We start from the raw sequence: 27,283 nt of genomic DNA on the forward strand, positions 1-27,283 counted from the left end.
TATTAGCCAGGATAGGAAAACATTTGCTCATTTTTGTGGTTTGGACAATGTTTTTGTTTTGCCTATGTTCAGATATGATTACAGTTATAATTACAAAAATAATTTTTATTTTTGTCTTGATTTATCATGGTCAGGGTGACTTTGTCTGATGTTGATGTTCTGTGAATTTACAGTCACACACCCCGCCAATACACCAAGTTCATTTCTACCTTTGCACTTGCTCTATCCTTTGCCTGGCAGTCTCTCTTTGTTGGCTCCCATCATGGTGCCTCCTTCCTAGTCACTAACACATCCTTCTACTTTCTTTCAGAGCACAGATGAGTATCTGAAAGAATGTTGTTCTTCATTTGTTCATTTGTTCCTTACTGGAATTTGTTCCTCCTTACTGGAATTTTACTTCACAAAGAGATGGTGGTTTTCTGTGGTGTTCACCTGTGGAACCTCAGCCTCTAGAAACCTGCCTCGCAGCCACAGGCTCAATAAATACACTGAATCAGTGTTTGAATGTCTCTGGGCTCATTTCTGCGAATAAAGTCATAAACAACCAACAATTGCAGGTTTTGTTTGTTTTACTGAAGTAGGGCACTCAACAAAAGGAAGTGAAAAGCAGGGGGTCGGGAAAGTAACCACCTTTTACTCAGAGTGTGCCCGGTTTCTTGTGTGGCCACGGTATGTCAGGATGTGTCAGTACTCCTAGAACCTGAGACTTTTCTATTTCTGAATTATCCTTCCTGATAATTGGGCTGGATCCTTAACCTCACGGTTCACTATTCTTTAGCAAAGAATCATTCCCGGGCTTTATTTCTGTAACCGCTCTTTTAACCAACCACCGCCTAGGGCAGAAAACCCAACCCTATCGCGCAAGCGCTCAATGGCTGATGCCGCGGCACCAAGGCCTTTACAGTGCGCATGAGCAACTAGAAGCAGCTAGGCGGGAAGTGTTGCGCAGGCGCTTTTGGCAGAGTCGCTAGGTGGGGATCTCTTGGCAGCGGCGACCCAGGCAGCTGGGGAGCCACAGAAGTCGTATTCCCTTAAACTGTGAGTTTCCGACGGTTTGTTCCATGGCGCGGGATTCTGAGGGATTAGAAACGAATTCTGGATCGTGACTTCGGTCTTGTCGCAGCGCAGTAACCCATCCTCCCACCCCTGTTCGGATCCCGCTGACCCACGGCGGGAAAGTCATGCGCCTGCGCACTAAGCATCCCGTTGGGTCTCGGGTCTGAAGGAGGAAGGTCCTTCCCCGCTGAGCTCGCGGCCGGTGCTCCCAGAAGGATCCCATTCATTCCCTCTTTCTCTCCCCTCCGCTGGTGGCCAGTATCGGATCAGTTCTCCATCAACTTGCATGGGGCCTTGAGCGAACCTCCTGTCGCTCCTTTTCAGTACTCATTCCTCCTTAATTTCCCTCAGGTCAAACCGCTCTCCCCATAAGGCCTGCCGTACCCGCCCCTGCTCCCCTATTTTCCAGCTGGCTTGTGTCCCGTCGCGCTGCCGCCCCAGTTACCGCCACCACCCTTCGCTCCGCCGCCGGCCGCCGAGGCGGCTCCCCTGACTAGAACATTTTCCCCTCTCCCCCTTGCCTGTGTTGCTGTAAGGTAAAAGGGAAGTAAATGTAATCCTTAGAAATGGCCCACAGTTTTACCCCCTTTGGGGATTTAGACATACGGTGCGCTTTTAAATATCTGCCCCTGTGGGGACTGGCGTTTTTTTACTGCTTGGTTCAGTGAGTGATTTAAACTTCTCATCTTCTCCAGTATTCTAATTTTCACAGCTGCTTTGCTCCCCCGGTGGACATGACCCCTTAGCTGGCATTTTGCATCCCAGTTGTTTTGTGATGGAGGCATCTTTGGGGATTCAGATGGATGAACCAATGGCTTTTTCTCCCCAGCGTGACCAGGTTCAGGCGGATGGCTCGTTAAAAAAACATGAGCAGAATTTTAAACTACCAGGTATGTGTTTAATTCCAAGGATGTGCAGGCAACAATTCTGTGATTTCGGTTATTTTTTTTAAAAGGAACTTCCCGAATGGTAAAGTGAGTTGTATGTTTACATGGGAGTGTTTTACATATCAGTAAAGCTTCCCGAGGTCTGGATTTAAGATTGGATTGCATTTTAGAAGGATTGTAATCCATCCATGTCATTTTACAGAAGTTGCTAGAGTCTAAACATTGGTGGTTATCCAAGAACAGTTTGTTGATACCCAAACTAGAATTTCTTCTCCCAGATCTATGTTCTTATCTGTCTTCATATTGCATTAAACTTGGATTTAGAAGTCGACGATGGAGGAATTTTCACTGGAAGTATTGAAAAGCAGAATTCACTGACAAATAAATAATGAAATATATGTAGCAGTACAAAAGCACTGCATCTCAGTGTACATCTCAGTGTTGACCTTAACCCAGACCCTGAAGTGAGGAGAGGGTCAAACAATACCTGATCTTATACACTAAAATGTGTGCACCTTCATTCCTGCTCTAGCAGTGCCTGGGACATAATAGGCATTTAATAAATATTTGTTAAATAGAGAAGTTCCAGGTGACCATTTCCTTTTTCCTAAAAAATAGCTAAATCTTCTTTTCCATCTTTGTTTTAAGCATGTTTTGGTTGTCCAGAAGATACTAATTTTGACCTTCTATCCATGAGATCTATTTATCCACTACAAAACAGACTTTAACAACACTCTAGAAAAATGATATCACATGCTTTTGCTTTCTGACTAAAACTTAAACTCTTCTTTGGTGTCAAAATGAGTACCCTTTCTAATGTCCCAGTTGTTCCAGTTGCCTGTGCTTAAAAACTCTAGAGTTGTCTTCGACTTAATGATTTATATTTGCTTCTCATAAGAAATTACCCAACTTTATCTTACTTCTTTTTTAATATGTATGGCATTGCTTCTTATTCCTACTTCCACCACAGTAATCTGTTCTCTTACACCATGCTCCTGAATTACAATGAAGTTTCTTACCCTAAACTGCCTGCTTTCACTTCTTTTCCATCCTCCAGTTCATTTGGTACACTGCTACTAGAATAATCTTAAAATGCCACTTCATCCAGTTTCATGGTTGCTGTCCCTCTTCCATTTGTTCTGTTCTTCACAATTCAGCTTTCTCCTGTGTCATTGGACCCATAATACAATAACAACAGTCATTGTGTTATCCTTCTTGTATCTTTTAGCATTCTGTGTATTTTGTCTTTTCATTTCTACTGTAAGCTCCTTAAAGGCAGTATCTCATATAGCTCCTGGTGTATCTTGTGCTTTAGGCAGAGTGTATGAACAGATGAATCCGACATGGCTTTAGCATTATGTTCAGGTGAAAGCTACTATTCTAATATTCTGAAAATCTGGGAAATAAAGAGTAAAGTGAATTGTAGTCTAAATTTCTAAAGTTTTGTGACTTTTATGTAACAGAACATTGAACCTTATAAGCAGTACCTGTAATAACTCATAAAACATGCTGAAATTTTATTCATACTTATTTTTAATATGATGCTTAGTAAAAGCTAAGGTTATATAAAAAATAACTTCAGTAAGGAGTAAAGCTAATGATATCCAGGCCCATAACTGTCTCATGAGCTAATATGATTCACTTTCTCTTGATGGAATAACTTTTGAATGGTAGGACCTTTTTGTATATCTTTGTATTCCCAGAACCTAATAGTATCCAGCACAGAGTAGGTGCTTAAAAATACATGAATGAATGGTTTAAGGCAAGGATATAAAGTTAAATACTTAGTGTAATGGACGAATAACATGGCCCTTTGTTTTAGGATATGTTAGCTTTTGTAGCTCTTTTTTTTTGATAAAAAGTGTATGTGATTATTGATGAAAATTTAAAAAGTGTAGAAAACTCAAATAAGGAAATAACGTCCAAATTTTATACATTATTATACAAATATTGCCCCGTTGACCTTTTGTTACAGTCCTTTAGTCATCCTGTGCATAACGAGATACATTTCAAACAAACAAAACTAAATTAGGATCGTAGCCAACTTATTTCTAGTCTTTATTTTTTACTTAGCAATATGTAACTTGAACATTTCTTATGTAAATTATCTACAGCTTGGTTTAAGTTGACTGGCTAATGTTTCATTGCATAGTATGCTACAATTTATTTAATTACCCTTTTTAGTAAACGTTTAGATTGTTTTCCATTTTTTCCTATTAAGAAAAATGCCACAGTGAACAAAATATTGGGCATAATATTGTATTTAATGTTTACTTTCCTCTGTATTGTTGAACTATAAGTTGCGCTTGTGATGTGTTATATGGATGCTCTTAGCTCTTGCTACTAAAATGGGTTATAGTATGATTTGTGTGGGACAGATCCAGTTTATGCCTGTTGTCACACTGTAATTGTTATTAGTGTCCCCTTTCACTCTCAAGAGTGCCTAAGTTTGGGCTAAATTATATGATCTTCCTAGCTTAAGAGATGTAAGTCAGACAGTACACGAAGCTTCAGAATAAGCATCACATATATTCCTAGAGTGGCAGTTTTACTCCATTGTAAGTAATTGAAAACATTTTGTTTATATGATGAATATTAAATATTATGAGCAATTACTTTTCTAGGTGCTAGAATAAATCAGTGCATAAAACAGACAAAAATCAATGCCCTCAATCTACTGGAAAGATAGATGATAAAAGAAATAATATGTTCAAAGGTGGTTAGTATTGTGAAGAAAATATAGAAGGGAAGTGGAGATAGGAAGTGTTGGAGTAGGAGATTGTGATTTTTAGGAAGTGTAATTGGTCAGAGAAGACTTCAGCGTGGTAACATTTGAACTAAGACTTGAAGGTGGTAAAGTGATGAGCTACATAGATATATGGGGGAGAGCATGCCAGGCAGAGGAAACAGCAAGGGAGAAGGCCCTGAGATGGGAGTGTGCCTAGCATTTAGGAATAGCAAGGCCTTGTCCAGGTCCTTGTCACTGGAGGCTGGAGGGTGATGGGAGTGATGGCAAAGAGAGGTATGAGGAGAGGAGGTAGTTCCTTCACCTTTATATGAAGCAAGCTGTGAAACTCTTACTAGGTTTGAGCAAAATAGTGACATGGTGACTTAGCTTTCTCAGGATCACTCTGGGTACTATGTTACGAATAGATGGTACAGGCCAGCAATGATGGAAGTTGAGAGCATAGTATTAAAGCCACTTGGATATATTATGTAGCAGGAAAAATATTTTTCCTTAAAATTTCAAAATGGAAGCCTAGACCTTCATGTTTAAAGTATAGGCATTTAGGGGTGCCTGGGTGGTTCAGCTGGTTAAGCATCTGACTCTGTTTTGGCTCTGACAGCACAGAGACCTGCTTGGGATTCTCTCTCACTCTCTCTCTGCCCCTCTCCCGCTGGCACATACTCTCTCAAAATAAATAAACTTTAAAGAAGAAATAAAGTATAGGCATGTAAATGTTTTTGGCTTGTAGACTTTTCAGGATCTTCCCCCTGATGCTCAAAGTATATATTCATTCTCGTCTCTGCCTTTAGTAGTGTTTTCTGTCATTTAACATTAATGTTCTCTTTTGCTATTTACTCTCATCTCCTTCAGAAATGAGGATTTTGCATTCAGTTTGGTTGTCAGAAAGTTTTACTGTTGTTTGAAAATGTCAGAGTTGTTCTGTAGTGACAGGAAACTAATATAAACATATTTTGAGTTTTGTAAAGATACGTAAGTGCTTAGCAAGTTAGTAGTGGCATGAAAACACCTTGAGCTTACATAGTGCTTCACGTGGCTTGTGTATTACAGTAGTTCCTTATTACATGTATTTCCTCTCTGGTGATTTCTAATAGTTAACCAGTGTCTCTATTACTGACTGCCAGCTCATGCTAATACAACGGGAAGTTCCAAAACATAGAACTCAAAGGAAAATTCATCTAATCTAACCCCTTTGATTTTCAGGTTAAGAAAATGAGTATTAATGTGGTTTAATGATAGGAGTTGAATCTGGGCTTTCTTCTATTTCAGCACCCAATAGTACCTTCTGTAATAATGGAAATGTTTCTATGTTGTCACCTATAGCTAATACGACAGGAAATTTTTAATTTTTTTAAATTTTAATTTAAATTTAAGGGGCACCTGGGTGGCTCAGTCGGATAAGCGTCCAGCTTCTGCTCAGGTCATGATCTCACAGTTCCTGAGTTTGAGCCCTGCATTGGACTCTCCATTCTCAGTGCAGAGCCTGCTTCAGATCCTTCCTCCCTCTCTTTCTGTCCCTCCCTGCTTGTGCATGTGCACTGTCTCTCTCAAAAATAAACATTTACTATAATAATAATAATAAAATCTTTAAAAAATAAATTTAGTTACATGAAACTAGAAGACAGCACAACTCTGTATCATATGACTACAGAGCTTTTAGTATTCTCATATATACACACACACAACAAAACATCCACACAAACACTTCAATACATTTTGTAGTAAAGAGACTACAAATAGGGTTCTTAACATTTCATTGTATATAAATACCATTGATTTAAAAAAAATTTTTTTTAAGTTTATTTATTTTGAGAGAGAGAGGGCACAAATAGGGGAGAAACAGAGGGAGGGAGAGAATCCCAAGCAGGCTCTGCACTGTCAGTGCAGAGCCTGATGCAGGGCTTGAACTCATGAATCGTGAGATCATGACCTGAACTGAAATCAAGAGTCAGATGCTTAACAGACTGAGCCACCCAGGTGCCCCTAAATACCATTGATTGTTAGATAACCCCATTTTATCTGCTGCTCAGAAATGCTGCCAGTTATACTATGACACAGTGCTTTCTTATCACCTAGAATTTTTTATCTTATACTTTTGAAAGAGTTCTTTTGGATGTAATTAGACAAATAATTGTATATCTCAGGTACATAATTAAAAAGGAAATTAAATATTTAACATCTTTCTTTTCTGAGTCACTTTGAGTATAGTCACACTCATTGACACCCCATTTTCCCCCTCATAATGTTCTCTATACGTTAATGATGCAGAATTTCTTTGAAGAGTTCATTTTTTAATTACCATTTGTTAATGCACTCATAAGAGCCCAATTATGTGGAGCTGACCTACATTTGATTCTGCTTCATCACCTTTACCACTTTTCCCTACAACTGTTTGCTCTTAAAGGGTTAAATGTGAATGCTCTTTTATGATTTCTTAGATTTTCGTCAAGTCACTGATACCTGTTCTGTAAGTATTGATACTGGCTGACAATAATTGTAAGTTGCATCCCAATTTCAGAGTTTTTAAAATTGTGTTTCACAATCAAGGACATGTAATATAAAATTGAATATATCATTTTTATTACCCTTTCATGGTGCCTTTCCTGTGACACTGGAATTTGAAGCTGGTTGGAATTGACACCCATTAAGAAAGATTATAATTGACTATGGCAAGAATGACTGCTAGAGGCTGGCTTTTCCCCCCTGGCTTTGGTTTTGGTTTCTAGAGTGAAGTAGTGTGGTAGCATATAGTGAGGTAGCTGCTACTGTCTTGACTTCTTCACTCTTTTGTAACGTCTAAACTTTTGCTTTTTTTCCCTTCAGCTATCTCTGAATGCCCATAATGATAGTAATAATTCATTCACTGAACAAGCATACCAGGCACTGTTCTAACTAGGAGCTGAGTGTACTGTGGTGAATTATGCACACAGGGAACAGTACTGGTGGAGCTTATGTTCTAGTGGGAAGAGGCAGAGAGCAAACAAATAAACAGGATGATTTTATAGTGGACAAGCACTCCAAAGACAATAAACAGGGTAATGAGAGGAATGCTGTTTTAAATAGGATATCAGAGAAGAACTGACCTTTGAGCCAGCCACATGAAATAATAAGGGAAAAAGATTTCAAGTAAAGGGTAAAGCAAAAGTGCTAAAGAAATAATGTTAATAACTACAACAGAATTACCACTTTTATTTAATATTTGCTATGTGTCAGGCATTGTGTTAAAAACTTCTTATGTATATTATTTCATTTAATCCTCACAGTGTCTCAGTGGCATGGGTACAGTTATTACCCGTTTTCTGTGGATGGGGAGACTAAGGCTCAATGTAATAAGCTGTGTGCTCAAGGAAAGTCGTACCTAGTCTGGTAAATAATGGAGCCAGGATTTTAATTTAGTCCTCTCATCTCCAAAACTGGTACTCATAATTACTGTTCTAGTATTGCCTCGTGTATTGAAACCCATGAAGCTTCTCCAGTTACCCATGAAGTAGATGGGAAAGTAAGTTCTTCCCATTTCCTTAGATGGATTGATACAATGGAAAGAATACTAGATCTTCTTGGACTAGATCTTGGCTTGTTATTTAGTTTCCAGCTCTTAATGTTCTTCTTCCCCCTCAAATTCATCCTCTACTTGTCATCTTCCTGCTTAAAAGTTTTCCATGGCTTTCAATTGCATTCTTTCCCTCTCCCTTCTTCAGCCACATTGAATTTCATTACCTCCCTCACCGACCTCTCCCCTTGGATAAAATAATCCATGCCTTTTTCCTTTTCCATGCCTTTGTGTACATAGTTCCTTCTTCGTAAAATGCCTTCATCCACTTTTTCTACTTGGTGAGTGCTTCAAAACACAGCTTAATTGTCACCTGAAGCTTGCTGTGTTCATTCCCCTCCCCTTCCTTATATCTAGTAACATATGCATTCTTGTATTATTATAGTTACTGTCTTGTGTTCAGAGCTTTTAACACCTGACTTTTCCACTAGACTAAGCTCTTAGAGAACAGAAGTTGCACCAAATTTGTTAATTTTTTTTTTTAACATTCTCATTGTTGAGCATTTTTAAAAAATTTATTTATTTTGAGAGAAAGAGTGAGGGAGGGGCAGAAAGAGAGGGAGAGAGAGAGAGTCCCAAGCAGGCTCCACAGTGTCAGCATGGAGCCCAATTCGGGGCTCAATCCCATGAACTGCAAGACCATGACCTGAGCCGAAATTGAGAGTCAGACACCCTACCAACTGGACCACCCAGAGGACCCTGAGCACTTTTTAAAACACAGTGTTAAAAGGACACATAATTTCACTTTCCTAAATAGGGTTTTCTTATCTGAAAATCAGGATAATTCCTGTTTTGCCAGTATCCCAGTGCTGTTGTGAAGATCTGAAAAGAATACATGTGAAAGTGGTTTGAAAATGTCTTAAACCATTATATACGTTATTTACATTATTACTATTATAACTTAAAAAGTAGCTGATGTTTGTCTTAGATACTGTAATAAAATCCGATAACTCTTAAGTATGTAGTTTTCTTTTATATCCAGTAGTTTATCACATTTGGTATTACTGCCTTTCTTATTTTAACCATGTATATTTTTGTAAAGAGTTTATATGTATTTAAAAGTAGCAGTTTATCTTATCTGGTCTCAAAGATAAAGGATACTATTGATAATTGGGATAGTTGTTTTTTAAAAAATATTTTTAACATTCCTGAGAGCTTTGGTAGAATTTCTCTCTGAGGGTACACTGTGAATACTCAATATATAAAACTTTCCCAAGCTTGTAAGATTTTGTATCTTTGGGGAAGAGAAATAGTTTTCAAGAAGATTACATTGTGTCCTTGTCATGCCATCTAGTGATCACAGCACAAATTGTTTAGTTATTTTTTAAATTAAGCTTCTTTATTGTGTTGTACTCTATGGAGTGACAGTGTATCTGTTAATATAATTCTGAGTAATAGAAATTTGATGTGTGTGATTCTGGGACTTAACAGTTTTATGTTTTTTCAAGAAGTGTGTTACAGCAAGTTAACAGGGTTTTAAATATTTTTGTCATGATTTTAAGGTTTATTATAGCCACTTTTTAACTTTTTAATTATGTTTTAGAATTTATTTCATTGAGGTTTTTTAACTTAAAGTATAAAATATACTTTCATTAATTATAACTATAAATTCTTTTTCCTTGATAGGTGTTAAAAAAGATATTGAGAAGCTTTATGAAGCTGTACCACAGCTTGGTAATCTGTTTAAGATTAAGGACAAAATTGGAGAAGGTAACTTAGAGATCTACTTTATTTAAAAGTTTTTTTCCCTTATGTTTTGCTTTGTATAATCTTGATTTTCATTACTATTTCCTTTTGAAAAGTATATACTTTTTAAAATAATGACATCATGGTCATATTACTAATTATGACATCAGGTTTTCTTTTTCCCCTGGAAAGAATGAAAGAATAAATATTTACAGTAAAATGAATAGTCCTATTTTAATCTTTATGCTGTTATACCATTAAAAGTGTTGATATACTAATGTATTGTTAAGGATAATTATTGAAAATGAAAAATTTAAGATTCATGTGGGGGAATTTGATCAAGGAAAGTCCTTTTTCTTTCTCTGTTGTAGTTAGGTAGAACTGTATGTTGAAACAGAGAAATCTAAGGTGACAAAATGATGGGAATCAAGTGGTAACAATATTTATAAGATGGTCAGTATCGACATAAATGTCATTGAGAGACTGGCAGTCTTGTTGATTAAATGAAGGGTGAATTTATCAGATGTGAAGTGAATGAGAAGGTAAAAGATAATAAAAGGTTTTGGTGGCTATGTTAGGAAATGCCTGAATAGTTAAAAACAAAAAAGCTTCCATTTACTTCATTGTTTGCTTTTCACAATGAAAAGTGTCAAACACAAAGAAGCCTAGGTCATTGGGCAAAAAAATTAGAAGGTGAGATGTTTTGGGATGTAAGAAGCAGATCTTTACATCTTTACCTTTTTTGAACACTGACTTAGTGTTCAAAAATTTTGTTCTGGAAAACACTGCTGTCCTCCTAACATTAATAGCTATTCCTGGAGAGGGGGAGGGAAGAAGGGTGTTCTAAGGCTAAATAAGTTTGGAAAATGTAGTATGTATGGCTCCCTTTTGGTTATTTGTGATGTACTTAAACACACAAAGCACACAAAGCTCTAGCTTTGGAAATTTTTGTAGTAAAGAAATTTATCAATTTGTTTTAACTCAGTTTTCTCAAATTTAACTGACCACCAGCTCTTTTATTTTTTCTATTTAGTTTAATGCTAAATTTAAAAGCCCAGGTGGTTTTGTAATTTTTTCCCCCCAAGACTGTTAACAAGTCTACTTCTAACAGACCTGTATCCAACTCTAAAGGAAGTAATTTCAAATGACAGTACTATAGAAAAATACTTGCTAGAATGGATCATGACCATGGAAATATTTTATGCTAACCCAGGCAGATTTACTGTAGAGCTTTGGTAAATTAATATATCCCCTAAAGAATTGAAGACAGTTAAGAATTTATTACAAATTGAAAGTCCTATTTTTAGGTGTTTTTGCTCTTCATGTATAATATCTTTAAATATATTAATGATAGATTAGGATAATTTCATGGGCTCCAGTTTTGGGATCTATTTTAGCATTGTTTCATTAACATTTTTAAAAACCAAATATTGAAAAATTGAATACATTGTTTTACAGGCACTTTTAGCTCTGTTTATTTGGCCACAGCACAGTTACAAGTAGGACCTGAAGAGAAAATAGCTCTGAAACATTTAATTCCAACAAGTCATCCTATAAGAATTGCAGCTGAACTTCAGTGCCTAACAGTGGCTGGGTATGCATTATCTTTAACTGAACTGCCTGTATATTTAAGATTTTTAAGGGGATATCTAACAGAGGTGGTTAGATTGTCCATGAATTCAATATATTTTTCAGTCAGGAGTCTGCAGTTTGGTAGCACTTTTCCCCTCTAATGTTCGGATGGTTAATTAAATTTATATTTTTAGAATGGATTATCCTTGAGGCTCAGCTTGACTTCCTGTTCTCTGACCACTTCTTTTTCTAATCTTCCTGCCAAATCAAACCGTGGTCTAGATATTTTTTAAAATGTAGGGAACTCCTATTTCACATCTCCCCAGCTATTGACAGCCCCATCTCATATTTTATTTGAACAGCAGAATCATCTGGCATGTCTTTCCCATTGGTCTTTCTCTTCTAGGTCATTCCTATCAACAAACATACATGATCTAGTATTTCTTATCCCCCTGTACTGCCATCCCTCTTCCATCTGTTTCATCATTTCTTTGCTGCTTTTCCCAGCCAGACCTCTCAAAAATGATCTATACATACTATTTTCACTTCCATACCCTACCTTCACTACTCTCACCGTGTGTCTACTTTTCTCTATACTAAACTGAAACTACTTTAGATAAGAGTCCACTGTGACTTCCATCTTGCCAGTTTCTTTTTCTGTTCACATGAACCCTAGGCAGAGTTTAACATAATTGATTTGAACCAATGTCTTTTGACTTCTATACTGTCACATACTTCTTGTTTTTTTCCTGCTTTATTTGGCCTTTCATTGTCAATATCTTTTGCCAGTTCTTCCTCTTCTACGTGACATCTAAATGTTGGAGTTTCTTGGTGCCTTATCCTAGGCTTTCTTGCTCTGTACTCTTCCCTGGGTAGTATGTATTTCCATGTGGCTTTAAGTGTATGATAGTGATTCCCATAAGTGTATATCTTGCCTCAGACCTCTTATCTGCAGATTTGTATATACCCACCTACTGATTTGACATTTCTACTTGAGTACCTAATAATTATCTCAAACCTAATGTGCTGAAAATTAAATTTTAATACTCCTTTGCCTGCCAAAACCCCCACAAAAACGCCTACTACAACAGCCTGTTTTCATCTGCTCATCTCAGCCTCCATCATCAAGTCCTGGCTATTTTTGCCTCCAAAATATATGTAAAAACCCATTCATGTCTATTTTCTCAACCACTACCTCAGACCAAACCTAGATTACTACAATAGCCTGCTTCTTCTCTTTCCCCCTGAATCCCATGGTCACAGAACAGCTAGAGTAATCTTTAATATAAAAATTTGTATGTATGTAATATAAATTGTATACTGTTATTTCCCCCTCTTAAAATCCTTCAGTGGTTTCCCAGTATTCTTTGAAAAAAAAAAATCCAACCTTATATCATGCACTCTTCCCACCTCCCTCTCTGTGCTCTAGTCACATTAGTTCCCTCAGATTTGTCTCAAGCTTTCTCATCTCAGGGTCACTACCCATTACTGTTCCCTGGTCACTAAGTCCTCTCCCAGTTTTTGCAGGCTGATCTTTCTGATCTGAGCAAGCTTCAAAGATGTCATCTGAATTAAATTAGATTCACCTGTTTGTTATTGTCACAGCACCTTTTGATCTCTTTCAAAACCCTCATAATCTGTCCTTTGTTGTCTTGTTTATTATCTGTTACTGTTCATTAGATAGTAAACTCCATGAGGGCAGAAATCATGTTAAGTTTAATTCACCTTCCCATCCCTAATATCTAACATACTGTCTGCCAAATAACCATGCCCAGTAAATATTTATTGCGTGAATGGACAATCCTATTTCTTTGTTTTGCCCCTATGTTTATTAGAGAAGACAAAAGAATGAGATGGCCTCTGTAAGGCATAATTACATACATTCTACTCCCTTGAATAAAATTGTTCCTTTTTCCCTGTTTTAAATATTTTTCTCTACCACTTTTCTATTCCATGTACTTCAAAAAAAGTTCATGCTAAAAAAAAGTCTTTATCTGATCTTGCTTCCTTTCTAGCTCCCACACTGGTTTTTCTTCTTTTTTTTGCCAGATATTTTAGGCAAATTGTATGTTCTACTTCCAGTGTATCTTATTTTCCCTTCTTAAGTCCTGTTTGGCCTCTTCCTTTCCACTTAAATTATTCTCAGAACAATTACCAGTTAATTCCTCTTTGCCAAACTAAAAGCCTTCCCTCAGTCCTTATTCTCTATGACCTTCATACTGATGACTACTTCTTTTAAAATTCCTCATCTGGGTGACATCCCTTTCTGGGCTCTCTGCCCCTTTTTCCTTATTTTGCCCTCCAACTTGGCAATTTTCCAAGGCTCATTTGCTCTTCTCTCTAATCATTTTCACAGCTTTAGGTATCACTTCTCCACAAGCACTGTCACTGACCTCTCACTTCTCACATAAGATTTAGTTCTGTATCTAGAACTTCTTATCAAAAAGAGGGAGGTCTTCGTTTTTGATGCTTCTTTTCCTGATCTCTCTACATTTTTAGGTGGTATCCATGTTGTTCTACTGACTCAAAACCATGTAAAGTTAATTTCCTCATCTTTTATGATGCAATATAGCATAGTAGTTAAGAGCATAAGACCTAGAGCAAGCTGTCTGGATTCAGATCCTGGCTCCATGACTTACTAGTTTAGTTAAGTTCCTTAACTTAACTTGGGGGGAAGTTCCTTAACCTCTCTGTGCCTTAATTTCCTTAACTGTAAAAAAAGGGGGGAGGAAATAATAGCACTTTCCTCATAGGGCTGTTGTGAGGATTAAGTGAATTAGTTAATAGATGTAAACTGCTTACTTAGATCAAAGCTTGGCAAATATAGTGAATGCTTAATAAATGTTAGCTATTATTTTTTAATTAACTTATTCATTACTATTGCCATTTTATCTGCTACAAAGGCTTATTAATTCATTATTGTTTTTCATCTTGTCCTTCTCATTCTGTTACTTCCCCAATTAAAACTAATGATCTCATGTTTGAATTATTATACTAACCTCATAAATGGTGCTATTTTTGTACAAGTCAGTTAAACATGTATACTGTCATACAAGAGAGTAGTTTTAAGTAGTTTTCCAGCATTTTATGCATAGCTAAAGTTGCATTTTTAAAGAAACTTAGCATAAGGTTTTATTTCATTTGACCTTTCCTTTAAAGTTCATTATGCATTTTTCCACTAGGGGGCAAGACAATGTCATGGGAGTTAAATACTGCTTTAGGAAAAATGATCATGTGGTTATTGCTATGCCGTATCTGGAGCATGAGTCCTTTTTGGTAGGTTTTAATACTTACTGACTTTTTATTGGCTAAATATTTAATTGAAAGCAATTTTATGATCTTATTCATAACTTTATTTTAGGACATTTTGAATTCTCTTTCTTTTCAAGAAGTACGGGAATATATGTTTAATCTGTTCAGAGCTTTGAAACGCATTCATCAGTTTGGTATTGTTCACCGTGATGTTAAACCCAGCAATTTTTTATATAATAGGCGCCTAAAAAAGTAAGTATGAAAAGTTACTAGAAGATATTTACACTTGAATGAATTTGTGCTATGGGGTTCACCTGGGAGATAGAGAACATACTATGACAGCCATGCACAGATTTTTTTGTTTTAAATTTTCATTGTGGTTGGGGAATGGAAATACAGTGAAACAAAAGATAAAATTATATTAGTAAAGCAGTGTCCATTATTAGATACACCATGGTTCAGTGGAAATAGCACTTAGCTAAAATAAACTTAAAAACGGTATAGGCCTTTTTAACTTTCACATTTCTCTTATCTCTGGGCTTCATGAGGGAATTAGAGCACATGATAGCCAATTTCCTGTTTCAACACTGAAGTTCTGTTATTATGTAAGTTTGTATTGTATATGTTTATATACATATATGTTTTTTATACTGATAGAGGTGTTGTAAAGCTGAAAACCTGGCTTAAATACTGTTTATTATATGATGGATCCTACTGAGAGTGGTAGGAGGTATAGAACTATAACTTCTTGGATTTTACACTTCTGACTTTTCTCTTTAATTTTCTTTAATTGAATCAAGTTTTAAGCCTATGGTTTTATTTTATTTTTTTCTCTTAAGTTTATTTTTTGAGAGAGAGAGCAAGAATGGTGGAGGGGCAGAGAGGAGAGGGAGAGAGAGAGAATCCCAAGCAGCAGGGAGCCCGATGTGCAGCTCAAACCCACAGATCATGAGATTATGACCTGAGGCAAAATCAAGAGGCAGGCGCTTAACCAACCTGAGCCACCCAGGTGCCCCTAAACCCATGATTTTAATTAATTTTTCTTTTAAGCTTGTTAATTAAAAAGTATCTACTGTGATGCCATCTTAACCATCATAAGAGAACAAAGAATTGGGCTTATATCCTGCAGTCCTTGTCTGTCTTGTCAGCACAGGCCATTGGAGAAAAGGGAGAAAGATTTTTGTGTGTGTATGGGATGTATCATTCCTTAATTTTCAAGCCTAGTTAGCTTTTAAACCATTACCTTGGCTATAAACTCATTTTTCTTGTCTTTTTTCAAGAATGTTATAAATTGTTTGTTTTTTTTTAAACGTTTATTTATGGAGAGAGAGAGAGAGTGGGGGGGAGGGGCAGAGAGAGAGCGGGAAAGAGAATCCCAAGCAGGCTCCCTGTGGGCAGCACTGAGCCTGATGCAGGGCTTAAACTCATGAACGGGGAGATCATGACCTGAGCTGAAATCAAGAGTTGGACACTCAATCGACTGAGCAGGTGCCCCAAGAATGTTATAAATTCTTAATCCCCTAAAGAATTATACTTTTTGTGTAAATATGATTAGAGCATATTATGATGTTACTATGCTTTAGTTGTTACAAAGAAGTAAAAATGCTTGCTTTTGTTTCTTAGGTATGCATTGGTAGACTTTGGTTTGGCCCAAGGAACCCATGATACCAAAATAGAGCTTCTCAAACTTGTCCATTCTGAAGCTCAACAGGAGAGTTGTTCACAAAATAAATCCCATATAATCACAGGAAACAAGATTTCCTTGAGTGGCCCAGCAGCACCTAAGGAGCTCGATCAGCAGCCTACCATGAAGACTGTGAAAAGGCCCTATACAAATGCACAAAGTCAGATTAAACAAGGAAAAGATGGAAAGGTTCTACCTCTTTTATTTAAGTATTAATACGGTTTTAGAAATGTACTTCTTCATCCAACAGAGGGAGATGTAATACCAGGATAATACTTGCAATTAAAAAATTTGTTTTTACATTTGTTACATATTCAATTGATTAGATTCCACTAAGACTTAATAATAGATCGTTTCAAAACAAATTACTTGGTAGATTTATAATGTCTCTATGTTACATTATGTAACAAAAATGGAAAATAATTTTTCCCTGCATGTTATAAAGTTCAGATTAATTATCCTTTTTTAAAGAAAACATTAGTTATAGGGGAAAAATTCTGAAGTGTCTATCTCCATTTTAGCTGCACAGCAAAATGTAACATCCATGCAGGTGGTTTTTAAATTTTTTAGTTATATATATTTGTGGATTATGGTAACAGTTATATGGGTGTTAAGAGTTCTGTCTAGACTATTTTCTCCTTTCACAGAAGTGTTTTGGTGCCTGAGAATGACTTGGATGCAGCTGTTTTTGTTTCATGTCACTTAACTCTTTCAAAACTGGCAGAGTACAGCTGGCAGAAAGTGTTACAGATATAATCCTTATTTTCCTTGTTTTTGTTGGTATTGTAGGAGGGATCTGTAGGCCTTTCTGTCCAGCGCTCTGTTTTTGGAGAAAGAAATTTCAATATACACAGCTCCATTTCACATGAGAGCCCTGCAGTGAAAGTAAGTAATGTAGCTTAATAGTGCAATCATCAGTCAGTACACTGAAGAGAATTTAGGGATTGGTAGACTAGCGTTTATTATTACTCCGTTTTTAAAAGTAGAGTTTTGCTGTGGCAGAAGGTATTACTGCTTTGAGCATCTTGTCAACACTTTTATTTTCTCCAGTTTTTTTCCTGAACTTTTCTGGTGGAATTTTTCATCATTTTTGGTTAGCTGACTGTTTGTTGTTGCTGTTTTCTAAAGGAACATTTAGAACATTAAGGCCTTTTCTCTCATTACTAGGATGTGAGCTCCTAATAACTAACACATTTCTGACACACAGTTGATGGTGTAAAGATGTTTATAAAGTTTACAAAATTGTCATCAATATTAAACGGTTTTAAATTGACTTACGATATCCTATAACAGCTAGATAGCATAAGCAACAAATTAAAACTGATTTTAGCCAATGTAATTGTGCAGTTTACAGTTCTGAAATGGAGTTAGACACTAGAACGTAACTGTATTATACTTGTGTAACCTATCAGGAAAAATTCTAATAAAGTGTAAGTCACATATTTACCAATTGAGGACTGATTAGTAAATTTTAATACATTTATTCCACAGAAGAAAACTAAAAAGATTTTAAATACTTTAATAGACAACTGTTTACTTACAATCCAACAGCACATTCAGCAGTTTTAAAAGTTATGTTTCTGCTGTTACGTTTTGCCATGCTAGCATTTGAAGGCATTAGGTTAAATATCACAGAAATAGGAAATGTGACTTTTCTTTTACAGCTTATGAAGCAGTCAAAGACTGTGGATGTACTATCTAGAAAGTTAGCAACAAAAAAGAAGCCTATTTCTACAAAAGTTATGACTAGTGGTGTGATGAGGAAAACTGCCAGTTCTTGCCCAGCTAGCCTGACCTGTGACTGCTATGCAACAGATAAAGTTTGCAGCATTTGCCTTTCAAGGTAATGTGATTTAATGCTGCTACAAAATCATCAGCATGCTGCCAGACATGATTAGAAATTGCATTGATTTGGTGGGCAGTTGATTTAGTGCAAGGAAGAGAACAACACGGTTCTGTGAACTACGCAGACACTAATGTGGAGAGGTATGATGATGAGCAAATGATAACTATTGTCATCTAGTGTTCATTTGACATGAATTGCTCATTGGAAAACACATTTGCTCTTGTATGCAAGTAATTTTGGTGGGGGCAGGGATGGTTTCTTTGGAACCTTGGATTTGCACATTTTACTTGCTGATTTAATCTTTTGTTACCTTATTCCCGCCTGTGTAGAATAATCAGAACCAAATAATAGGGTGTCTCTCTCACTCCCACCTCCTACTCTTAGTCTCATAAATTCCTCCCTTTCTTTCAAAACTTGCATGAGCTTTCTTGAGCCTTTCCTGATTAACTTAAGTATATAAGTCAATAAGTATGTCAAATTAATTTTCTAATATCACTCCAAACAGAAGTGATTTTTATGCCTCTGAATTCTGTTGCATTCAATTCTGGTGTATTTTATTTTTCTCTTACGGTTCTTATAATCTGCTACCTCCTTTTACACCTGGAAGTTACCTTAAAATTTTTCTGGAATAAGGCCTGGTAACTTGAGGGGTGGGGAGTGGGGGAGGGACCAGTAGGAAGCAGAATCTAGGATTTTCATCACACTAGATTATGATTTGCTTTATAAATAACTTTTATTTATATAGATATCAAGGCAGAACTTATTGTAAAATAAATAGATAAATGTTACTTTTTGGTCTTAAATAATTAAACTTTAACATAACTAGAAAACTCTTATTTCGTCATCATAAGGCGACAACAGGTTGCCCCTAGGGCAGGTACACCAGGATTCAGAGCACCAGAGGTTTTGACAAAGTGCCCCAATCAAACCACAGGTATGTTGCACTAGAAATACAGAACCCAATTAGAATTGGTTATCCCAGGTATATTTTATTTTATGACCTTTATGTTTTACTAATATTAAGTTTTTCTGCTTTTAATAAGTTATGTAAGTAGTTCTAGCAGTGTGGCAGTCCCATTTTTGAGATAATGCTATTGAAAATTTCTACTCCTAGTGTTGGGTTTGTTTTTGCTTTTTTTTTGTTTTTTTCTTGTAACAGACTTTTTCCTGTACAATGCATCTTGCTTATCTATTTACAAGATGATTTTGCTACGAATTTTGTTAATGTCATATTTGTAGAAGAAAAATTGTGTTTAGTAGTCTTTGCTAACTTAAGACTTGCAGCATTTTATCTGTTTGCCCAGTACCCCCCAAAAGTCTTCTGTGCTGCACTGCACATAAGATTGTGTATTTGATTAAAATTATTTTTTGTTATTGTGAAAATAATACAGTAGAATTAAAGAGTTTTGAAAAAGGAAAAAAATCTAGAATCTACCAAAGTTGTCATGAAGCCAGAACCCAGGAAAAAAATCTCATTGAGTAAATGAATCCTCCCATTCCCCTAGATAATGGACTTGAAAGAAATGCATTTGTCCATTGTGTGTATTCTGTACTTGCTAATGATACCAAAAAAAAAAAAAAAAAAAATTATCTGCTTATACTCTCAAATAATTGTAACCTGTTGAGCATGATTGTAAATCTTCATATGAGGTATTTTAGGGATATTTATTCCTTTTTGAAGGGAATATGGAAGGAAGTTCATTGAAGAGAAAACCACTGAGAAGAGAACTTAAATTGGAGTAGATGGTTGGCATTGATGCATGAGCAGAGAATCTGAAGAAACAGCATGGTCTAGTCTAGTCAATAGGAAACAAGTTTAGTGTTGCTAGAATGTAAGATGGAAGTGAAGGAATGGTGAGAAATAAACCTGATAATAGGTAGGCAAGTCAGATCACACATGTTAAACAGCTTGGACTATATCCTATAGGTGTTGGGAAGTTATTCAAGGGAAAGAGATGGTAATAATTATGTTTTTTAAGTTTATTTATTTTTTAATGTTTATTTATTTTTGAGAGAGAGAGAGAGAGAGAGCGAGCATGAGTGGGAGGATGGGCATAGAGAGACGGAGACACAGAATCGGAAGCAGGCTCTAGACTCTGAGCTGTCAGCACAGAGCCCATTGTTGGGCTTGAAGCCACCAACTGTGAGATCATGACTTGAGCCGGTGTCAGCCACCCAGGTGTCCCTTATTTACTTATTTTTGAGAGAGAGAGCACACGTGCCCAAGAACAAGGGAGGGGCATAGAGGGGGAGAAGGAATCCCAAGCAGGCTCCATGCTGTCAGCTCAGAGCCTGACACAGGGCTTGATCCCACAAACTGCAAGATCATGACCTGAGCTGATATCAAGAGTCAGATGCTTAACCAGCTGAGCCACCCCGATGCCCTGATAATTATGTTTTAACTGCATTATTCTGGCAGGTGTGCAGACAGCATAGGTTTTGGAGAGTTGGGGCCTGCTGTGGTCCAGGTGAGAGATGATGAAAGCCTGAATGAGGGCACTAGTAATAGGAAAGAAAAGAAAGGTAAAGGAAAGGCAGAATTTATTGGATAACTGGATGTGAGATTTGGGTGTGGGGTGGTGAAGGAAAAGGCACCCAGGATGTTTATCAGATTTCTAGCTTGGGGGACTTGAATGGGTATCAGTAGCCAAGGGGGAGAATAAAGAAGTGACTGGTTTACAGGGAAAGATAAGGTGAATTGGCTTGGGATATTGGTGGGGACACCAAGATAGAGATGTCCAACAGAGTAAAAGTCAAACTTAGGGAAGTCTAGGCTGGAAATACAGTTAAATGTCATCAGTATATAAAAGATGGTTGAAGCTGTGAAGTAGATGGGGTCAGTCCAGGGAAGAGGTTGGAACTGTGGGGAACCTCAGCCTTAAGGGGTGGGGAAAATGTTGAAGGAGCAGGCAGAGCTACAGAGGGAACAAAGAAAGGCAGGTGATACAATGGCCAAGGTAATGGAGAGCAAATAACTTGGTGATACTGGGAGGTCAGCAGTTAGGAGAGATGTCCCTAAAAGAAAAAATTAGTTTAACATGAACTTAACTTAGTTAACATGAACATTAACTTAATGTTAATGTCAGAATTCTAGAGATTAAAGATTGTATAGCAGAAGTTAGGGTAAGCACCTGGCTGAAGAAAAGCTTCTAATATTCAATACTTTTCACTAAAATAAGCCACTTTCACTATGGTACATAATTCTTGAGGAACATCCAGATTTTTCCACATAGCTATTTTTGGATTTCTTTTGATCTTACAAAGTACATATCTACTTAGTGTTTTATAATGATGAAATGTCCTTTTAAACTTACCAACATGTTGCTCAAGAAAGAAAATATTGTATTTTGTATTAAGGATGTTAGACTAGGGTTTCTCAATCATGGTATTACACTCTAAGCATCTGAGGAACTTAAAAAATTCTGATGCCTGAGCCCTACTCCATAATTAAGTCAGAATCTCTGAGGGATTGGGCCTGGACATCAGAATGTTTTTTAAGGCTCAAGATTTGCATAGCAAAGGTTGAGAACTATAGATGTAACAATGATGTAAATTGACTACTGATGATAAAATTATAGATATGGAATTTTTTTAAAGTTTGTTTTCTGTTACAGCAATTGACATGTGGTCTGCAGGTGTCATATTCCTTTCTTTGCTTAGTGGGCGGTATCCATTTTATAAAGCAAGTGATGATTTAACTGCTTTGGCTCAAATTATGACAATTCGTGGATCCAGGGAAACTATCCAAGCAGCTAAAACTTTTGGTAAGCAGTTTTATATTATAGAACAAAAGAAATGCCTTTTTAAATTTCCTATAAATCAAATTATTAAGAAATTCTCTGATGTTATGTAGAAAATTTCTCTGTTGCTTGAAAACTAATAGCATTGTGTAAGAAAATAATTTATCCATTTTTCTTCTATATAATCATTTAATCTCAGCAAGCACAAAGTGCTATTTAAATATTTTAAAGTTCAACTTTATAATCTTAAAAGGATAAGGAATAAAATCTTAACTCCCTGTAGTTATGATTTGACTTTATTACATAAATATTTCTAATAGTATATGTTTTAGTTTATTATATGTTTATTAAGCATCAGGTGTTCTTGGGCTTGCCTTAATTGATCTTAGTTTATACTAACAAGTAAACAGTTAATTATGAGACAGAATAATAAGGACTCAGTAGGGAAGATAATAAAATGTGGGTTGTTAGGTTCCTTAGGGTTAGGGGAGCAAGGAAGAGAAGTGTGCAGAACACCTTTGCTGATGGAGTATTATTTTAAGCATATAAATAATATGTTGTGGGAAGTCATCTCCTTAGTTACACAAGTTCTTATACTTCTAAGACTTCATGGGGCACCTGTGAATTCTCTCAACATTGTTCTGGCCAATGACTTTAACTCACATGTTCACCTTGTGTTTATTCTCCATGCACAGTTATAGTTAATATTTTCCAAAGTGGGTGGCTGTGATTGTACCACACAATATAGAATACCCCTGTGGGACAAAATTTCAAACAACCCACTTCATAAGTAGCTGGGTTGCCTTGTGCCCAGCTCCAGGATCAGTAGGTCTTAATCGGGTCCATATCAGAATTATCTAAAGAACTTAAATACATATGCCTATCTCACTCTACTCCTTCCTAGAAAATAAGATTCAGGAAAATATGATACATAGGAAGGGCCTAGCCTTGTTAGTTTGGAAAAACAAGTGATTTTAACCAAGAACTACTTCTAAGAACCACTGCAAAAATGATTGCCCCTTACTTAGACACCATTGCTATGGTCTAATCCATCAGAAAAGCTTGGTGGTGGTTATGAAGAAAGCTCCGTGATGGAGGCTTACCAAAAAGTGTTTCTTCAGCAAAGTCAATCCACAACTTCTCACTTTCTTGCACCTAGTATAAGAAAATTTTATCAAAGGATAATAGGTTGAAATAATACACATACACAAAGGGAAAATGACCATAAATGGAAAGCAAGATGGATTGATACCTTGGAAATTGTATTCTTACGTGAGTATGTTTACTCTCAACTGATTGAGAAAACTTTTCGTCTAGTGTTGAAAAACTTCATGAGAAGTTTATGAAGTTTATCAGAGAATGGACATCAAAACATTTTGTTGAAGAGCTTAACTCTCCCTTATCTGTAGTCAAAGTTATAATGAGGACCAACAATGGAAGCACAACAAGTGATGCAAAAGCATTTAAGGGCAAGTGTCATGATAGCAGTCCTAGGCTTTTAAAGATTTATGATCATAATGTTTGTTCTCATATTAGAAACTAATAATGCCACGTAGTTTTTGTCTCGGTTTATTAGTATGACTTCTGCAGCTGTTTCAGTCAAATCTTACTATAACTTTGGGCTGAATACAGAAGGACTCAAAACTTCAGTAGTCACCTTTGTGTTCTCCTTTATGACCCAATGAAATGACTTGCTTGGGATTAGCAGTGAGAGTACTTGTACTTCTCTTGTGTATAACGTGCCTCACTGTCCTCAACACCTAGACCTGGCCCCACTGTGGATTGTCATCAAGGACTCGTTATATCAAATAAATTCAAAAGAAGGGCGCCTGGGTGGCTCAGTCAGTTAAGCAACTGACTTTGGTTCAGGTCACGATCTCGCAGTTCGTGGGTTTGAGCCCCGCATTGGGCTCTGTGCTGACAGCTCAGAGCCTGGAACCTGCTTCAGATTCTGTGTCTCCCTCTCTCTCTGTTCCTCCCCTGCTCATTCTCTGTCTCTTCTGTGTCTCTTGAGCTAAAACAAATGCCTGACACTTGGTCTGTAACAAAATATTTTTGATTGAATGTATTATTTTCCCTGAATGAGCCTTCCTTTGATCATGTGAAAAAATTTAAGCATGTTGTATAACTTAGGGAGATATTGTAATACATACTGTTAATTATTTCATAACTTCAGCATAGCCTATATATTAATGAGTAAAACTATATGACTATTTTCCTCTGCCTATAATTTTCTAGAGAGAATAAGAATGATAGAATAGATTTAGAGTAAAAAAGGATTGCCATGTTGTATCCTGAGCAGACTTAGTTTTTGGTCATTTGTTTTCCTTGGTCTCTTCCCTGCCTGCCACCTCCTCCTCCCTTCTTTCCCTGCCTTAGAACACCCAATCCAGTAGTTAGATCAGGACATGTAAAAGTAACTTTATAGCATCCAGAGATAGATTGCTTTTTTAACAACCCATGTACCCCAGAAATCTGTATGCTGTGCTACTCCATTGTTTAGAGCCACATTTCTGTTTAATAAGGAAATCTATAAGGCAAATACAATACACTTTTGCCTGTTTGTGTGCTTAGCTTATGTTTGCCCATATGTGAATAATTCTGTCAGGAAATTGTTTCAGAGACATTTATATTTTTAAAAACTAAGATCTGGCTTATTAACTCATTCAGAAACATTTATTGGGACTTTATGTGGCCCAGGTAGTATTGTTGAATCTGTTCTTACAGAACTTAAATTCTAACCGGGGAGACAAATCTGTCAGACAAATGAGTAGTATTGAGAAAGATAAAATAGGAGAAAGGGAGAGAAGAGGGCTCAGCTGTTTCAGATGGGTCGGTCAAGGACCCAAGTATCTGTCAGGATGTGATATTTGAACAATGACCTGAGAGACTGAATAAAGCTTTTTTATCCAGTCCAGCCACCATTAATTGAGGACCTAGTATGTACTAGACATTGTCTAGGCTTTGAGGATTCAAAAGTAAATAAAATAGACCCTGTCTTCAAAGAGCTCAGAGTCTAGTAGGGGAGAGAGCTCTACAGTTACAATACAGGCTAACAAAAGTGATAGAAATTTTCACAGTTTGCAACACAAGTTTAGAATGTTCAATTCTGTCAGAGTGTCAGGCCTCACAGAGGCCTGAAGCTGAGTGAGGATATAAGTTGGAGTATCCCGAGCACATGGGGGAGCACAGGGGATCCTAGGCAAAGACAGGAACCAGATAGCCAGAGGAATGTAAAAGCTAGGAAGGGGGAGAGGGAACAGGAGCTGCAGCTGAGGGAAGATTACAGAAGGATATGGTGAAGCTGAAGGAGTTGACAGTCAAGTGAGTCCCTTACATAGCTTAGTAAGTCACTGCTTTCTACTTACCACCGCCCACTTTATGATTTGACCTTCAACTATGTAGTACAAGACACAAATATTAGCATGTGGTACTCTAGCTCTTACACAGGGCAAATATATCCCCAAAGCACACAATTGGGCATGGATGTTTCCCATTAGAGAGGCTTCTGGTATACTCAAATAATGTACATGTATTTATTCTTTTTTAGGCAAGTCGATATTGTGTAGCAAAGAAGTCCCAGCACAAGACTTGAGAAAACTTTGTGAGAAGCTCAGAGGTATAGATTCTAACACTCTGAAATTAACAAGCGATGTACAAGGGCCTGCTTCTCGTGACCCAACATTTTCAGAGAAGACTGACCATAAAGTTTCTCACCTTATACAAACACCTGAAGCACAGCATTCAGGAAATTCATTGTATAAAGGAGACAGTAATGGCTGTGGGGGTGGTTTGGATACAGATACTACCAATTTAGCAGGCTGGAATGAGGTACCTGATGAAGCTTATGACCTGCTTGATAAACTTCTAGATCTAAATCCAGCTTCAAGAATAACAGCTGAAGAGGCATTGTTGCACCCTTTTTTTAAAGATATGAGCTTGTGATTATCGTTCCTTATTTATAATGTTTGCTATTTGTGTATTATGAGATGGGGTGAAAAAGAGTTTTTTGTAATAGCCATAAGTTCTTGATTAGAGACCAGGGCAGGATGAATAATTTATTTTAAAATTTTAGTATTTGCTGTCTGGCAAATGCTGAAATACGGACTAAGATCAAAGATGCCTAGGATAGTTCTTAGGGCTAACTACATGATCTTTGAGTTAGATCTACCCAAGTAGAACTAGATCTTCAGCTTCCTTAATTACTTGTCACTGCCCTATGCAGAGAAAGAAGCTATTTTAGCCTTAGTACATAGAGGTTTGAGGTACAAATCTTAAAATTAATGGATGTGATCTTAAAATTAATGGATGTAATGGGGACTAAATGAGTCAAAAGACTTACTTTATTGGTTTCTTTAAGCAATGAGCTATGCGTACTTTTAGAAAACTCAACCTGGTGTTGGTGCTCTAACCATTCTATAGGTAAAGGCAATCATTTCCTCTTCTAGAGGCATATATTACACCTTTTATGAACACTAAAATAACTAATGAGAAAATGTTGGCGGTAATACCACTTAAAATTGAATTTATCCATTTTTTAATGTATTTTGTTAAAGTATTTTTTGTGTGAATTGCCACATTAATGGTTTCTCTCTTGATTTTCTTGCCTTCTCTACCCGCACCTAAATTCTCCCTGAAAATAACATGGTGCTTTCCACAAAGTTTCTGTGTGCTTTGTTAAATATTGCACGTGTTTACAGTTGGGTACTTCATGCATACACGGATTGATTAAAGGAAAGCTGCAGGGCCAAGGTGAAGACTGATAGTCCAAAATGCTTTTATTTTTCTCACCATCCTAGGTGTAATTAGGTAGCTGCTAAAAGGAATAGTGAATACAGCTTTGAGAATATTATTGGAGAGTCTCTCCTCTGCGTGGAGCCATCAGGATCTCTATATCCTATTATAAATAAGTTGCTCCTGCTCAAAGAAGATTGATTACTACAGTCTTGGGCTGATTGGGAAGAGAGATAATGAAGTGGGCAGAGTAGAAGAGGACCAGAGGTAGACTTATGAATTACTACATTCCAAAATGATGTATATCAGTGACAGCATATCAAACTCTTTGTGGGAAATAAGTTTGGGTGTGTGGATCCACGGAGAAGTTTCCCATTCAGTAAGGATAGAATATAGAAACAGCTTATGGATACAGAACATTTTGTTATTTTGTACATTCAAGTCAGTGTGTCTACCTACTCTGGTAAGTATGGCATATGTTTAGCCATTACCACTGATGTACTCGTTCTTCTCATACTATAATCTTTAAA

The 27,283-nt window shown here is 36.7% G+C and overlaps 1 protein-coding gene across 4 annotated transcripts; it reads left to right on the plus strand.

The window, feature by feature from the left end:
- The first annotated feature begins 950 nt into the window (after positions 1-950).
- On the plus strand, positions 951-27,283 carry CDC7 (cell division cycle 7). Of its 4 annotated transcripts, none has more exons than XM_042952787.1 (12): positions 951-1,038; positions 1,752-1,946; positions 9,866-9,949; positions 11,384-11,519; positions 14,680-14,773; positions 14,859-15,001; positions 16,373-16,622; positions 17,223-17,318; positions 18,098-18,276; positions 19,131-19,213; positions 21,894-22,043; positions 25,570-27,283. In XM_042952787.1, exons 2-12 carry the CDS (start codon positions 1,832-1,834, stop codon positions 25,962-25,964), a joined length of 1,725 nt encoding a protein of 574 aa, XP_042808721.1. In that variant the 5' UTR covers positions 951-1,038; positions 1,752-1,831; the 3' UTR covers positions 25,965-27,283. The 4 variants fall into 4 exon arrangements, with proteins under 4 accessions (XP_042808721.1, XP_042808723.1, XP_042808724.1 ...); XM_042952789.1 differs by having other exon boundaries at positions 1,769-1,946; XM_042952788.1 differs by lacking the exon at positions 951-1,038 and adding an exon at positions 1,045-1,407.

This window comes from Panthera leo, chromosome C1 (genome assembly GCF_018350215.1).
Source record: "Panthera leo isolate Ple1 chromosome C1, P.leo_Ple1_pat1.1, whole genome shotgun sequence".
NCBI lineage: Eukaryota > Metazoa > Chordata > Mammalia > Carnivora > Felidae > Panthera > Panthera leo.

What these genes read in the sequence shown, in the direction of transcription:
- CDC7 (XM_042952787.1), top strand. Translation starts at nt 1,832, where the DNA reads ATGGAGGCATCTTTGGGGATTCAGATGGATGAACCAATGGCTTTTTCT. An exon ending in TAAGGACAAAATTGGAGAAG is followed by an intron (nt 9,950 to 11,383) that starts GTAACTTAGAGA and finishes ATTGTTTTACAG; the next exon opens with GCACTTTTAGCTCTGTTTAT. An exon ending in GTGCCCCAATCAAACCACAG is followed by an intron (nt 19,214 to 21,893) that starts GTATGTTGCACT and finishes TTTCTGTTACAG; the next exon opens with CAATTGACATGTGGTCTGCA.